Raw genomic sequence first — 15,513 nt, forward strand, 5'->3', positions numbered from 1 at the left:
AGGGAGTCATCTCATGCATTAAATTAATAATAAACATAAACCTCTTTACTATAAAATGTTGTGGGTTTTATGAGATCAGTAGATTCACCACATTCAATGGATATTCTGGCGTGTTCTTTTATTAATATTTCGTGTTTCAATTTGAAATAATTGTTATCACATGTTCATTATTGAATTAATTTGTATGCTTCTAAATTCAAGAGTTGTTTAATTGTATTTGCTTAGGTACCTAATGACTCTACTTAGTTCGTTGAACTAACCCCCTAAAAAAATCCCACACAGGTTTTGCTGCAGGTTTTGCAACATTGGATGACATGCTAATGAGGAGATCTAGAATTAAAAGGGGTGTGCTAGAACGAGGATAGAGTAATTGGTGTGGCAGTATGGCCTTCATGGCTATCCGTCTTATTCTTAGTTTGTTTCTGCTTTTTTTTTTGTAATTATGTCAAATCCTCTTGTTAGATCCTTTAGTAAGCTTTTAATTGAGTTTTCAAATTTTTTGAAAAAAAAATTGATGTCTTTTGATAACGGTTCGGGGTTTAGAGTTATGCAAAAACCCGGGTCGTTACAGGCGGTATCAGAGCATAGGTTTAGTGATCTGTGGTGCACCTGTGTGTTTGGGTACATCATAGGAAGGGTAGATGCAGGCAAAATGAGGAAAGGACACAATAGATTTGTGTGTACCGGGCACATGAGTTAATTGTGTTGTAAGAAACCACTTAACGGACTCACGTGCATCAGAGATGCCTGGTTGACATGTGAGCGAGTTGTGTGGTGGAAGATTAAAAGTTTAGGTGAGAGCTCCTAACCAATTTTTGGGATATCAAATCTTGTTCGTTCGACATGATTTTGGTCCCGATAGATGGGTATTTTAGCGGACCTACGATTTAGCGATTCGGGCGCGATTTGAGTAAGTTATGACCTTTTTTCTGTTAGGGTTAGGGATAGTTACGAGTTTTGTCTTATTAGGCAATTTTTTAGGAGTGCCAATATTAAAATTTAGTATTTTACTTTTTAGTTAACTTAAGTAATAGGATAAGAATAAAAAAAACATAATAGAGTTAGGAAACTCACCTTTTAATTGAAACAAATTAGGAAAGTGGCTAAACTTATCAAGATTTAGTAGGAAACATAGAAAATAGGACTTTTCTTATAAAAATTCGAAATGTGACTTTATTCCCACTCTTAAGGGTGTCAATTTTGGCTCGGGCTCGGAAGCTCGCTCGAGCTCGGCTCGAATCCTTAACGAGCCGAGCCCGAGTTAGGCCAGGCTCGGCTCGGCTCGTTAAGGCTCGTTAAGAATTTAATATATATATTATTTATTAATATATACATTAAAAGGGTTGTCCATGGAGTGAAAGGGGGGGGCAAAATATGTCACTTCATTTTTGGAACCCCATTTGTTACTAGGACCACCCCCCATAGTGTAAAAAAAGTAGTCAAATTACACTAGTAGGGCTGTCCAGGGAAGATGAGGGGTGTGAACATAATATAACCCGAGCTCGGTAAGGCTCGCGAGCCGCTCGCGAGCCTGACCGAGCCGAGCCTCACTAGTGAGTTTAACGAGCCGAGCCGACCCTGGCCAAGCTCGGCTCGGCTCGTTTACACCCCTACCCACTCTTGTTGATCACGCCCAAATCGTGGAGAGAGAGAGAGAGAGAGAGAGTAGAAAGAAAAAAGAAGAAGAAGAAGAAGAAGAGTTTTGTGGCCTTAGTTTTGTCCGGGTAAGTGCCCTAATCGTTTCTTTTTCTTTCTCAAGTGTATTTTCCAAAATATTTAGGGTTTTAATCTATGTTTTTCTTTTATAAAAATGATTTTCGTGATTACATTAATTCCTAAAATTTCACAGTTGAATGTGTAAGAAATCATGATTTTCGTAGTGATATATATCCCTAAAAATTCAACAGTTGATCTATGTGAATAAAACTATGATTTTCGTGTATGTATAATAATTACCAAAATCAAGAATTGAATAATATATAAATAAAGATTTTGTGAATGAAAATTAATTTCCAAACCTAGCAGTTGTATCTGTATATAAAAGATTTTTATTTTTTTTAAGTCATAAATATATATTAAAAATATGATTTTCGAATTTTATACTAAATCTGAAATATAAAAGTTAATTATTTTTTTTTAAAAAGAGTAATTTTCATATAATAAATCCGAAAAATTATGCAGTTAATTAATTTATTAAAAGCTGCGAATTTCTTAGTTTTATTAAATCTGGAAATATTATTTAATGAAATCCGAAATTTTTATATCGAAATATGCGTATAAATATATAGTCTTAAATCTGAAATTTTTATGTTTAAGTATATTGTTAAATCTGAAATTTTATTTAATATATATAACTCTAAGATTTGACTGTTATTCAGGGCCATAAATAAATTATACATATATTTTGATGTTTTTAACAGCTATTCGTACACATATTTGTAACAAAATCATAATTTGATTAGTTTTTGTTTCTGTGCATGTTTTAATTACCTTAATCTTGATTTTAAATTTATATATTCGTACGTATATAAATTTTCGTGTGCATATCCTCACATATAAAAGATTCATAATTTTAGGGCATGAACTGTATAAATAAAGATCCATGAAATTCTTAGTATACTCATGTACAAAGGGTTTGTGTATAAAATCCATGATTTATATCAATTTCATATATACGAGAATATGGGAATGAAAACTCGTGATTCTCATCAGTTTTGCAGAACCATATATAGGATATAATTCCAAAATTTCGTCAGTTACTTACACATATGAGAACTATAATTTCATTAGTTATATTTATTTATGATTTCATTAGTTACAAACGAATGTATATATGGACCTAGAAGTGTGACCTCATTTGGGAGGTAGTCTAGGGTAAAAGAGAACATTTAAGCATAAAAGGATTTCCATAACTCAACTTAGAAGGAAACTTAAAATTGCGGAAAACTTAGTGTGTGTGGTCTCTTACTTTCAGGTTTATCATCATCCTCCACTCACTTAGAAATTTGCACTCTCTCACAAAGTCAGCTTTGAATTGAAGGTAGGTGACGGTGTCCTAAACTTGTACTCTTAAGCAATGTTTGATTTATATGCATGCAATGAAAATTCTTAGAATACATAGAATTGTTCATGCTAATGATGCAGTTAAGATGATTGTTTCTTATTAATATGCATCTCGCTCTCGTGTTTGGTTATATTAGTAGCATGCAGCAAATATTGAAAATGATGCTATGCCAGTAGCTTACAAAAGATGAATGTTATGATTCCTTATTAAAGGAAAAAGAAAAATGTGGGAAGCAAGAAAATTGCTAAAAATATCTTTAAGATATTGAGAAAAAAAAGATATGTATGATATGCCAGAAAAAAACAGGTAAGAAACAAAGGCATTGGGAAAATAATTGCCCTTGGGAAAATAATTTGGGGGATTGGGCGGAGGTATGAGTCATCCAAGAATAGTGAAATTCCAAGCCGGCGTTGGATTTTAGCGCACCCCCTTGGCGGTAAATGCATCGTCTTAGACCATGATGTCAAGAGGCGGAGTGGCTATTAAGCACGTCGTAAAAAGCCCTTCATGCCCACTACCTGTAGACGAGGGTAGTGGAACGTATTGGAGGCAAGGTAACAAGCTATGAGGAGCTGGATTGCCTTGGGGAGTCGTCTCATGCATTAAATTAATAATAAACATAAACGTCTTTAATGTAAAATATTGTATGTTTTATGAGATCAGTAGATTCACATTCAATGGATATTATGGCGTGTTTTTTTATTAAAATTTCATGTTTCAATTTGAAATAATTATTATCACATGTTCACCATTGAATAATTTGTATGCTTTTAAATTCAAGAGTTGTTTAATTGTATTTGTTTAGGTACCAAATGAGTCTACTTAGTTCATTGAACTAACCCCTTAAAAAAATTCCACACAGGTTTTGCTGCAGGTTTTGTAACATTGGATGACATGCTAACGAGGAGATCTAGAATTAAAAGGGGTGTGCAAGAGCGAGGATAGAGTAATTGGTGTGGCTGTATGGCCTTCACAGCTATCCCTCTTATTCTTAGTTTGTTTCTGTTTTTTTTTTTTTGTAATTATATCAAATCCTTTTATTATATCCTTTAGTAAGCTTTTAATTGAGTTTTGAAATTTTTTTATTGATGTCTTTTGTTAACAGTTCGGCTTTAGAGTTATCCAAAAATCCGGGTCATTACAGGTGGTATTAGAGCATAGGTTTAGTGAACTGAGGTGCGCCCATGAGTTTGGTTACATCATAGGAAGGTAGATGCAGGGAAGGAGCAATTAGGAAACGACACAATAGATTTGTGTGTATGGGGCACATGAGTTAATTGTGCTGTAAGAAACCACTTAACGGACTCACGTGCATCGGGGACGCCTGGTTGACATTAGGGCAAGTTGTGTGGTGGAAGATTAAAAGTTTAGGTGAGAGCTCCATGGGCGATTTAGGCGAACCAAGAACACTTAGTAGGTGAGGGTTGGCTATGATGGTATGGGACAATGTAGTGAACTCAAACATATTGAGAGCTTGGTTGCGTGAGGGTTGACTATGCTGGTATGGGACGGTACAGTGGACTCAAACGCGCTGACAGTGCTTGTTTCGTTTAAAAGAAAAAAAATATTATTATGTTATTCTCTCACATAGACTGGGATAATCTGGTATTGAGTTAATTGTGTGAGGAAGTGAGCTCGGCTCATGTGGACTAGGGGCAATCTAGTTAGTATGCGAGTTAACTATACTAGTATGGGTACATCATAGGAAAGGGATAGTTAGACAGGACTTAATTAAAAACTATGCGGGCTATTATCATAAAACACTTTAAAGAAAACGCTTCACCAGCACACGTTACTTAATCACATTTGACAACACGAATAATGAACCAAGCCATATCATCAGACGTTGCTTGTTCATAAGTAAATTTTATGATACACTATTCGCTAAAGACACACAGAACTAATGAACGCCGTAATAAATCGTTTGAATAAGATACACTCTAATGAAATCCTTAATACGTTGTCTGTTAATTATTAAATTTTCCCTTCAAATTCACAAACCGTATCAAACTTAAAAAATTTCAAACATTGTTTGGAGAGGTACACTCCTTTGATTGTGTTGTTTGCATATCGCCTTAGTCTTGTAACTTTAATACATAAAAAACTCTAAGTTAAAGGAAATTAAGGAGTCAAATTTCGGGGACGAAATTCCTTTAAAGGGGTAGAATGTAAATACCCGGCCTCACACGGGCCTAGAACATTAATAACCTTAATTCAATCTGGACCGTAGATCCCCAGAACAAAAATCATGGTGTATTTTCATATTTTTTAGTATAACCAATTTTTGGGGCATCAAATCTTATCCGTTCGACATGATTTGGTCCCGGTAGATGGGTCTTTCGAATATCAATCCAACGGACCCAAGATTAGTGATTCGGGCGTGATTTGAGTAAGTTATGATCTTTTTCCTGTTAGGGTTAGGAATAGTTACGAGTTTTGTCTTATTAGGCAATTTTTTAGGAGTGCCAATATTAAAATTTAGTATTTTCCTTTTTAGTTAACTTAAGTAATAAGATAAGAATAAAAGAGACCTAATAGAATTAGGAAACTCACCTTGTAATTGAAACAAATTAGGAAAGTAACTAAACTTATCAAGATTTAGTAGGAAACATAGAAAATAAGACTTTTCTTATAAAAACCCGAAACGTGACTTTATTCCCACTCTCGTTGATCACGCCCAAATGGTGGAGAGAGAGTAGAAAGAAGAAAAAAGAGAAGAAGAAGAAGAATAGTTTTGTGGCCTTAGTCTTGTCCGGGTAAGTGCCCTAATCGTTTCTTTTTCTTTTTCTTTTTCTTTTTCAAGTGTATTTCCCAAAATATTTAGGGTTTTAATCAATGTTTTTCTTTTATAAACATGATTTTCGTAATTACATTAATTCCTAAAATTTCACAGTTGAATGTGTAAGAAATCATGATTTTCGTATTCATATATATCTCTAAATATTCAACAGTTGATCTATGTGAATAAAACTATGATTTTCGTGTATGTATAATAATTACCAAAATCAACAATTGAATAATATATATATATATATATATATATATATAATTATATATATAAAGATTGTGTGAATGAAAATTAATTTCCAAACCTAACAGTTGTATGTGTATATAAAAGATTTTTTATTTTTTTTAATAGTCATAAATATATATTAAAAACATGATTTTCGAATTTTATATTAAATCTGAAACATAACAGTTAATTTTTTATTTTTTTTAAAAGTAATTTTCAGATATTAAATAAATTTGAAACATGATGCAGTAATTAATTTATTAAAAGCTATGAATTTCTTAGTTTTATTAAATCTAGAAATATTATTTAATTAAATCTAAAATTTTATATCGAAATATGAGTATAAATATGTAGTCTTAAATCTAAAATTTTTATGTTATATTATATTGTTAAATCATAAATTTTATTTAATATATATAACTCTAAGATTTGATTGTTATTCATGGGCATAAATAAATTATACATATATTTTGATGTTTTTAACAGCTATTCGTACACATATTTGTAACAAAATCATAATTTGATTAGTTTTTGTTTATGTGCATGTTTTAATTACCTAAATCTTGATTTTAAATTTATATATTCTTACGTATATAAATTTTCGTGTGCATATCCTCGTATAAAAAAGATTCATAATTTTAGGGCATGAACTGTATAAATGAAGATCAATGGTAGTATACTCATGTACAAAGGGTTTGTGTATAAAATCCATGATTCATATCAATTTCATATATGCGAGAATATGGGAATGAAAACTCGTGATTCTCATCAGTTTTGCAAAACCATATACAGGATATAATTCCAAGATTTCGTCAGTTACTTACACATATGAGAACTATAATTTCATTAGTTTTATTTATTTATCATTTCGTTAGTTACAAACGAATGTATATATAGACCTAGAAGTGTGATCTCATTTGGGAGGTAGTCTAGGGTAAAAGAGAACATTTAAGCATAAAAGGATTTCCATAACTCAACTTAGAAGGAAACTTAAAATTGTGAAAAACTTAGTGTGTGTGGTCTCTTACTTTCATGTTTAACATCATCCCCCACTCACTTAGATATTCGCAGACTCTCTCACAAAGTCAGGTTTGAATTCAAGGTAGGTGACGGTGCCCTAAACTTCTACTCTTAAGCAATGATTGATTTATATGCATACAATGAAAATTCTTAGTAGACATAGAATTGTTCATGCTAATGATGTAGTTAAGATGATTGTTTCTTATTAATATGCATCTCGCTCTCGTGTGTGATTATATTAGTAGCATGCAGCAAATATTGGAAAATGATGCTATGCCAGTAGCTTACAAAAGATGAATGTTATGATTCCTTATTAAAGGAAAAAGAAAAATGTAGGAAACAAGAAAATTGCTAAAAATATCTTTAAGATATTGAAAAAAAATATATGGAATATATACCAGAAAAACGGGTAAGAAACAAAGGCATTGGGAAAATAATTTGGTGGATTGGGTGGAGGTATGAGTCGTCCAGGAATAATGATATTCCAAGCCGGCCTCGGGTTTTAGCCATGGTTTAAAATTTCGGTTTCAGTAACCGTTTCAGACCCCACCGAAAACCGAAATTTCGGTCCAACATTTCGTAATTTAGTTCGAAATGCCGGACCGAAATTTTGAAATTTCGTAAAACTTTTTTTTTAAATAATGGCATTTAATCGAAATTTCGAACAGAAATTTCAGTCCGATATTTGGTAAATGGCGAAAAATGAAATTTCGAAAAATTTTGGTCCGAAATTTCGGATTTCGGTCGAAATTTAAAAGTAGCGCAACCCCTCGACAGTAAATGCATCCTCTTAGACCATGATGTCAAGAGGCGGAGTGGCTATTAAGCACGCCGTATAAAGTCCTTCATACCCACTACCTGTAGACAAGGGTAGTGGAACGTATTGGAGGCAAGATAACAAGATATGAGGAGCTGGATTGCCTTGGGGAGTCGTCTCATGCATTAAATTAATAATAAACATAAACCTCTTAAATGCAAAATGGTGTATGTTTTATGAGATCAGTAGATTCACATTCAATGGATATTATGACGTATTCTTTTATTAATATTTCATGTTTCAATTTTGAAATAATGGTTATCACATGTTCACTATTGAATTAATTTGTATGCTTTTATATTCAAGAGTTGTTTAATTGTATTTGTTTAAGTACCGAATGAGTCTACTTAGTTCGTTGAACTAACCCCTTAAAAAAATCCCACACAGGTTTTGCTGCAAGTTTTGCAGCATTGGATGACATGCTAACGAAGAGATCTAGAATTAAAAGGGGTGTGCTAGAGCGAGGATAGAGTATTTGGTGTGGTTGTATGGCCTTCACGGCTATCCGTATTATTCTTAGTTTGTTTCTGTTTTTTTTTTTTTTGTAATTATGTCAAATCCTCTTGTTAGATCCTTTAGTAAGCTTTTAATTGAGTTTCAAATTTTTGAAAAAAAAATTGATGTCTGTTGTTAACCATTCAGGTTTAGAGTTATCCAAAAATCCTGGTCGTTACATTAGCAAAGATCATGTAGAATACAAAAGTGGAGTAATCAATCTGGTCCCGTGCTCATTCAAGTATTGCATGCAATGATGTACAATATAATCTCCAGAGAGTCATTGGGAACTAAAGCAACCTATCATGGCACATGATGGTCAACTTGCCAAAACAAAGGCTTGACAATGCCTCCCTTGAGGGTTTGGAGGTTCAAACAATGGTGTCAAAAGCAATTTGTTCATTCCTTCTTGTTACAACCAACTTGAATCAACACGAATGGGTCCATCTTGGTTATCTCATGGAAAAGGCTAAGGCAGAACTTCAATTCATCCCAGTTACATCTTCAACTTAGAATAGGATTTGATTGTTTGATTCTTTTAGGCAGAATTTACACAGGTAACAGTTGCAACCCACAAACAGAAAAATATATAAGGGGAGCTGACAATGCGTGCAAGTGTGTAGCTAGTGGAAAGAATGGTATTAGTTGCATGAAGATACAAGAAAGATGAGGAGTCATTAACTAGAAGCTATTGACATACAAATCATTTATCATTGTTAATTTGCAAGCATGAGCACGATATACAGTCATATGGTATGTTTCAGTTCATCCAGTAAAACTAAGAACCCCAAGGGAAGGAAAAGCAGAATAGGAAAATCTCAGAAATGAAAATAGTACCATAAAATGATGAAGACATCCTTCCAGTATTGAATGGCATTGCATCTGTCTGTGGCTTACGGCGACGTGCATTATGATCAGATAGACGTCTGCGACAGCTTCGCTTTTTCTCATCAAACTCCAATAAATCATGGAACCTTCAAAATGGTCAAGTGACTGTTACATTGATATACTTGAAAACAATTAAAACAAGCTGGTCATAAGTTGAAAGGCAGAAATAATATTTTCAATTAACCAGATCTTGTAACCATGGTTATAAATTTCAGCCGAAATACCGAAATTTTGGATTTCGGCCGGGGCCGAAATTTAAAATTTCGGCGGAAATAAGATTTTGACCAATCCTTGCTTGCAACTAACACAGGTAGTATCAGTAAAACAATCTAAAACTACCACTAAGAAGATGCATGACTCAGCCAGTAGATCATAATCCATGTAAAAGAAGAAAATGAAAGAATTTCACCAGCAACGTAAGCAGAGGTAAACTGGAGCAAGTAACAAACTAAATAGATCAAATCAGTTTCATCATAAAGCTTTCTTCAAACAATAATGACTATTGTGGGAGATTTACCTGCTACACTGTTGGCAAAACCGGCACTCCTGCTCGGCAACAATGACCTTTGGACATTTGGAATGGTCTTCACAGACTCTGTGCTTGCGATGGTATTCTTTAGCTGCAGTGAGGTCGACATTACAACCTTCGACTTGGCAGCGTGGGGTCTGCATGCTCTGATATGATGCCCTAGACTTCTTGACAGAATTAATGGATGATGTAGGAATCCCAGATAAAGATGAGGTCTTAATGGTGTTCCCAGCACAAACATCTTCAAAGTATGTTCTCTTACCAAGCTTCAAACCAATCAGCGGTTCCCCAGAGCCAACTGATGGCACCAGTCCTGGAGACATTCCCGTGTCTTCCACCCTGGCAAATTCCTTCTTTTTGTGAAGATCTTTAGGAAAGTCTTCGATTACTTGAAAGTTAAACTCAGATGCTTTGATTGCAGCCTTTGATGAAGAATCAACGGAGGCTGAGATTGAGCTCTTGGAGGAAGAGCCATTACCCAAATCAGATCCAGAACAACCACCGGCACCAGACGAATAAACAGATCCATTATCGATCCCTCCTTCTCCCTCAATCCCCCAGTCCATTGTTTGTACCTGCTTGGGAATCTCACTAACTTTCCCGTTGAAAACCACCAGATTATCCCAATCCCATAGCGAGGGAGTCTTTGCATTCCACTCCATCACAGAAAAGTTCCCTCAGACACCGAATTCACATATTATATTTCTCTACAGCAAGTGAATATACCAGTCTCCATCATACAGTGCTAGGTTCCACAAGCATAAAATCAGAAAATAAGAAGAAACAATTACAATCTAGCAGGGACTCGAGAGGGAAACCCTATACTCAGAAAATCCCAGGGAACTGAACAACAGATCCATAGCTATAACTAAATGAACTCCACTCCACCTCAACCCCAAAACAATCAAATACAAAGCTAGAACAAGAGATTGATGCAAAATCTTCGGAATTACAGGTAACTGCAAAATAAAGATCCCAATCAGAAGATAAAACCCAAAAACAAGGACACACCTAAACACTCCGGTATCAATGGCAGGGACAAATCAAGCTTACCTCCAAAATCATGTCATAAAAATGCACGGCTCGTCATGTTCAGCAGTATGCATATATGGCGGGTAGCAAATCCCCCTGATGTTCCTCAGGAAAGAACAAGTTAGATCCCCTGTTCCCTGAGCCTTAAGGGAAAGACCAGGTTAAAAGGTTAAATTAAACCCCCTGGTTCAAATGATACAGACAGACGAACGGTGGCAAATGATAGAGAAGAACAATCTGGCTCTAAAAAGCATCGCTTTCAACCCATCACTCCTCTCCCAATTTTAACTTATCTCCTTCTCATCCAAGGTGAAACCATACTCCCAAACCTCTACCTAACAGAGAGCAACATCCAAGCCCTAAGATACCCACATCTCGCTTTTTCTAACTGCCAAATTTTCTGAGACATCGACACAAAGCACATGAATCCGAAAGATCTCCCCCAACTTCAATGGCTTCGGTCAATGAATCTCTCCATCTGTGCCGCTGAGATACTGACCAACGGCTCATAGTTGCCAGGAACGGTTATATTACTCCATGTAATCTACATCTGTAGCATCCAATCCAAACATCCCAAGTTCTTCTTACTTGAAAAAGATCTTCCTTTCCCCACCTATACTGAAGAGCTACTAAAGTTTCTTCAATGCTCTAGAACCGTCCCCACTCCCTCTTTGACACAGTGACCTTTATGGGAAGTTACGAATACCATTAAGAAACTCAACTAACTTTTTGTCCACAGAACTACTTTCTAGCATCAGAAATTCACCTATCACTTTTTCCATGGACCACTTTCAATTCAATAGAACTTCTGCTGCTGTTATAATATTAATCTTCTGCTGTTATAATCTTTTGAAAAACTGAAGCATACTTCAGGTGCTTAGGGTTTCCACCGAAAATCTGACCTCCACGACCTGAAATTCACCAACTAATTCAAAGAAATCATCATGATTTCTCCTGCAAAACCCAATCTCAGAACGCTAAACACCCGAAAACACACTTTTTACTGTTTTACCAGAAACATTCCTAAGGCTTGTCTAGAAGCAGAACATTCAATCAAATCCATCTATTACTTGCAAAAGCATTCCTGTTTCCTGAAAGAAGACAACAATTTTCGACCTAAACTAGTGCATATCTCAACTTAATCCTCAATTATCCCAAAATTTTGCTTTCTTTTCCTCAATAAAGACACGGATTGTTGACCTAAACCATCCAAAAGAGGGAAAAATCACTGTTTGGCCTACTTACGCACCTACACCATCAATAAACCACCATTCATTCACTTAATGGTACTTATTTCCACAGAAAAAGACAAGATTATTGCCTTACAAAGAATCAAATCGCTTTCAACACTGTTACCTAATTCATCCAACAAACTGTCAAATTTTCTTCAAAAAACGTGTTCTTTATTTTTACAATAAGTTTCACTCAATCGAACGAAAAATTGAGGAAAATTCAAGTCAATTTAAGCAAGAAAACATCAGAAGCATCCAAAAGCCAGACTCCACGTTTTTACCGTGTACTTGAATTCTGACAAAAACAAAAACAGAATTTTACCGCATAAGTAGATTCCCTATTATGTTTTTCTAGGGTTTCAGCAGTAAAAATTGAAAAAGTGGATTTACATAATTTGAAGTTACAGAAGGGATTATCAGCCGAACAAATCTGGATTTTCTCCCCGCATTCAATTGAAAACCTGCATATTTTTAGGGTTTTCAGCTGAAAAACTCAAAAGAACAGAAAATGTTTACCTAATTTCATTCGTTAAGAGCACAATCTTTAGTACTTTTAGGTCTAGTAATTTTAGGGTAGTTGAAAAGAGGATTTTTTACCGCATTTGAAATCCATGCCTTTTAGCTAGAGGCATTGATTGAAAGCCAGCATATTTCTAGGGTTTCAGCTGAAAAAACTCGAAAGGACAAAAAAAAATTAACCTAATTTGATGCGTTCTTCAGAACACAATCGATTTTTACCGCATCTGTAATCCATGCCTTTTAGCAAGCCTGCAAATTTCTAGGGTTTTCACATAAAAACTGGAAAGGAGAGAAAAATTTTACCTAATTTGATGAGTTCAGATCACAATCTCTAGTAAAGAGGAATTTTACCGCATTTGAAATCAATGCGTTGTAGGTAGAAAAATATGCAGGATCTTTAATGATTGTTCTAGAAGTAGAAAAAGTGATTACAAATGAGGAAAACGACGAACACTTACAGGCATTAAAAGAGGGGAAACGGCTGATGTCAATCACGTGCGTAGCCTGGCATCGATGTCAGAGAGAGGGTTTTCCGCCAAAAAAGGAGAGAGAGTGAGGCAGTGGCAGAGTGGCAACTTTTCCTTCGCCTTTTAAAGGGAGGCAGGGAGCAGTACGAAGAGCGAGAGACGATTCGAGGTGGCTAGAGAAAAAAATGGGAAAGGGAGGTGATATTTTCACACCCTGCAGTACGCATTCGCTCCACTTTTAACGTGATTTTGACGTCAAAAGTGTTAAAGTTGCCCAAGGGGGCGAATGTGCACTTTGGAGGGTTGAAATTATCATCGCCCGAGGGAAATCGTAGCCGAACAGGTATACACCTTTTTTTTGTTAATTACGAAATGCACCGCTTGATCACACTTTATGGCCAACTGCGAAGTTGGAAAAACTACGAGGTTTGGAGGAAAAACCCTAGGGTCTATTCACTTTTATTTTTGCTCAAAGAAAAGAATCTTACGTGGCAAAAAGGAAAAGAAACTGCTGAAAAAGGGATCCTGCGGTTGTTTAGTTGCCCAGGAAACCTGAGAAACCTAGAGAAAAGGAATCCTGCGAAGGGGATAATGATGGTGGCGAAGAGAATAAGGGTTTTGTTGGAATTGAAGTGGGTTCAGGCAGAAAAATAGAGATAAAAGATTTGGGGAATGAATTGCCAAGGCAAAATGGAGGTCAGATGTGCGTTGCGGTGGCCATGGAGATGGCTCTGAAGTGGGTTTGAAGCACAATTGTGTTGGAAGTAGGGGATTTTGGTGGCGGATGATGTTTGCAATGGAGAAATAGATGGCAGGAGTTGGGTTAGTTGCCTGAAAGCATCGCAATTGCCGGAGTTTGTGGAAGATTATCGGATCTAATGGGGTCAGGGGTGAGGATGGGATGACGATCGAATATGGTTGGGGAGGTGGTCTAAGATGAAGGAGATAGTGGTAGATCTTGGGGAGAAGATGGCAAAACCCAATATTCAATGGCAGAGATGATGGCCAGCCTCCTGCAAACCCCAATTTTCTTCTTCTTTCTCTCCTTCCAACCTCAAAACCCCTTCGACCCAAGAAACCCTGATCGAGGTCCCTTTTGCAGCCCTAAAAATCCTACGAATGACAGAGAGAGAGAGAGAGAGAGAGAGAGAGAGAGAGAGTAATGGGGTAAGGTGGAGCTGCAAAAACCAAGGCCATCGAGGATGGTGGGAGTGATTCAGTGAGAGAAGACCCCTTCGAAAAGTTTTCTCGGCAAGACAAGTGAACACAGCCTAGGGGTGGCAACGGGGAGAGGCCGGATGTTGAATTCGCCTTTCCCGTCTCTGCTTTGGGCAAGGAATCCCCATCCCGTCTTACTATAATAACAATTTCTATTTTTTTCAATCTAATCAAATAATTATTAAATAAGAATCCAAAGTTCCAAACTGAAGGGGAGTGATAAATCGACCCCCATATATCTTAAATGGACTCCCCATATGTATTTCTCTCTCCTCTGGGTTAGAGAGAGAAAGATGAGAGAGATAGACACATGGGGTCGATTTAAGATATTTGGGAGTTAATTTATCACTGCGCAAACTAAAATATAAAACTTTATGTAGGTATTTTCGTAATATTATAGATAGATAGGGATATTTATATAATTTTATAGAGAGGATTACGGGCTAGGACCAGAGCCATCCCTGCCCCGTCCCCTCTTCGGGGAATTTTTTTAATCTTCATCCTGCTTAAATCAGGGAATCCTTGCCCCGCGCTGGGCAAGGAGGGGTGGATCTCCGTTTTCACTTGTTTAATTGCCCGCCCTAAAAACCTAAAAGGTAGTTTACATGCTCTAGGGGTGCAACTTGGGTTGGACTAAACCTGAACCATGCAAGTTCAACTCGATTTTTGCTCGAGTTGGGTAGGCATTTTTTCGAGTTGGGTTGGGTTGAGTTAGGGTTGGGAAAAGCCAACCCGATTTAATTTCGGGTTGAGGCCTTGGCAACCCGACCCGAACCCAACCTCCCTCCTTTAATTTTATCATGACTTTCTTAGGGTTATGTTTTTTTCTTGTATTTTTGTATTTGGCCCTAGATGAACCTGAACCCCATTTTTGGAGGCGGGTTTGGATTAGGGTTGACCATCCTCAACATGAGGCTCGGGTTAGGGTTGAGGGAATGTTATCTCGGGTTGGTTAGGGTTCACCTCAACCCGATCCAACCCAACCCGAGTTGCACCCACATTTACGTGTTTGTACATGCTCACATGAGAGACTAGGGAAAAAAAGGAAATGTCCTGATCCTTGACATAACTGATGAAAGAGGGACAAAACAAGTGTAGTCAAACATTGTCTCGTCTCGATTTTATATGATGAATGGGCGTACAAACACGTAAATGTGGTATGCCCTTGATATTTGATCCAACGGTAGCTTCTCAAAAAGTGAGAAGATGTTGGATCAAA

General features: G+C 36.3%; 1 protein-coding gene across 4 annotated transcripts in view; it reads right to left on the minus strand.

Annotated features, from left to right (window-relative positions):
* The window catches only part of LOC143856348 (squamosa promoter-binding-like protein 3), a 36,860-nt gene extending 23,638 nt beyond the window's left edge, over positions 1-13,222 (minus strand). Inside the window, exons 1-4 of one of the 4 annotated variants that reach the window (XM_077366546.1) lie at positions 13,068-13,222; positions 10,880-11,769; positions 9,815-10,785; positions 9,247-9,383 (exon numbers count right to left, since the gene is read on the minus strand). In XM_077366546.1, the coding sequence (XP_077222661.1) occupies positions 9,247-9,383; positions 9,815-10,488 (811 nt within the window). In that variant the 5' untranslated portion in view covers positions 10,489-10,785; positions 10,880-11,769; positions 13,068-13,222. Of the gene's footprint in view, positions 1-9,246; positions 9,384-9,814; positions 12,108-13,067 lie in introns of all 4 variants that reach the window. The other 3 variants (XM_077366547.1, XM_077366544.1, XM_077366545.1) reach the window with 3 other exon arrangements.
* Between the last annotated feature and the right edge of the window lie 2,291 nt (positions 13,223-15,513).

The sequence above is a fragment of the Tasmannia lanceolata genome, unplaced genomic scaffold (genome assembly GCF_043159265.1).
Source record: "Tasmannia lanceolata isolate RefF3 unplaced genomic scaffold, GAP_Taslan_0.1 ptg000023l, whole genome shotgun sequence".
In the NCBI taxonomy this organism is placed as follows: Eukaryota; Viridiplantae; Streptophyta; class Magnoliopsida; order Canellales; family Winteraceae; genus Tasmannia; species Tasmannia lanceolata.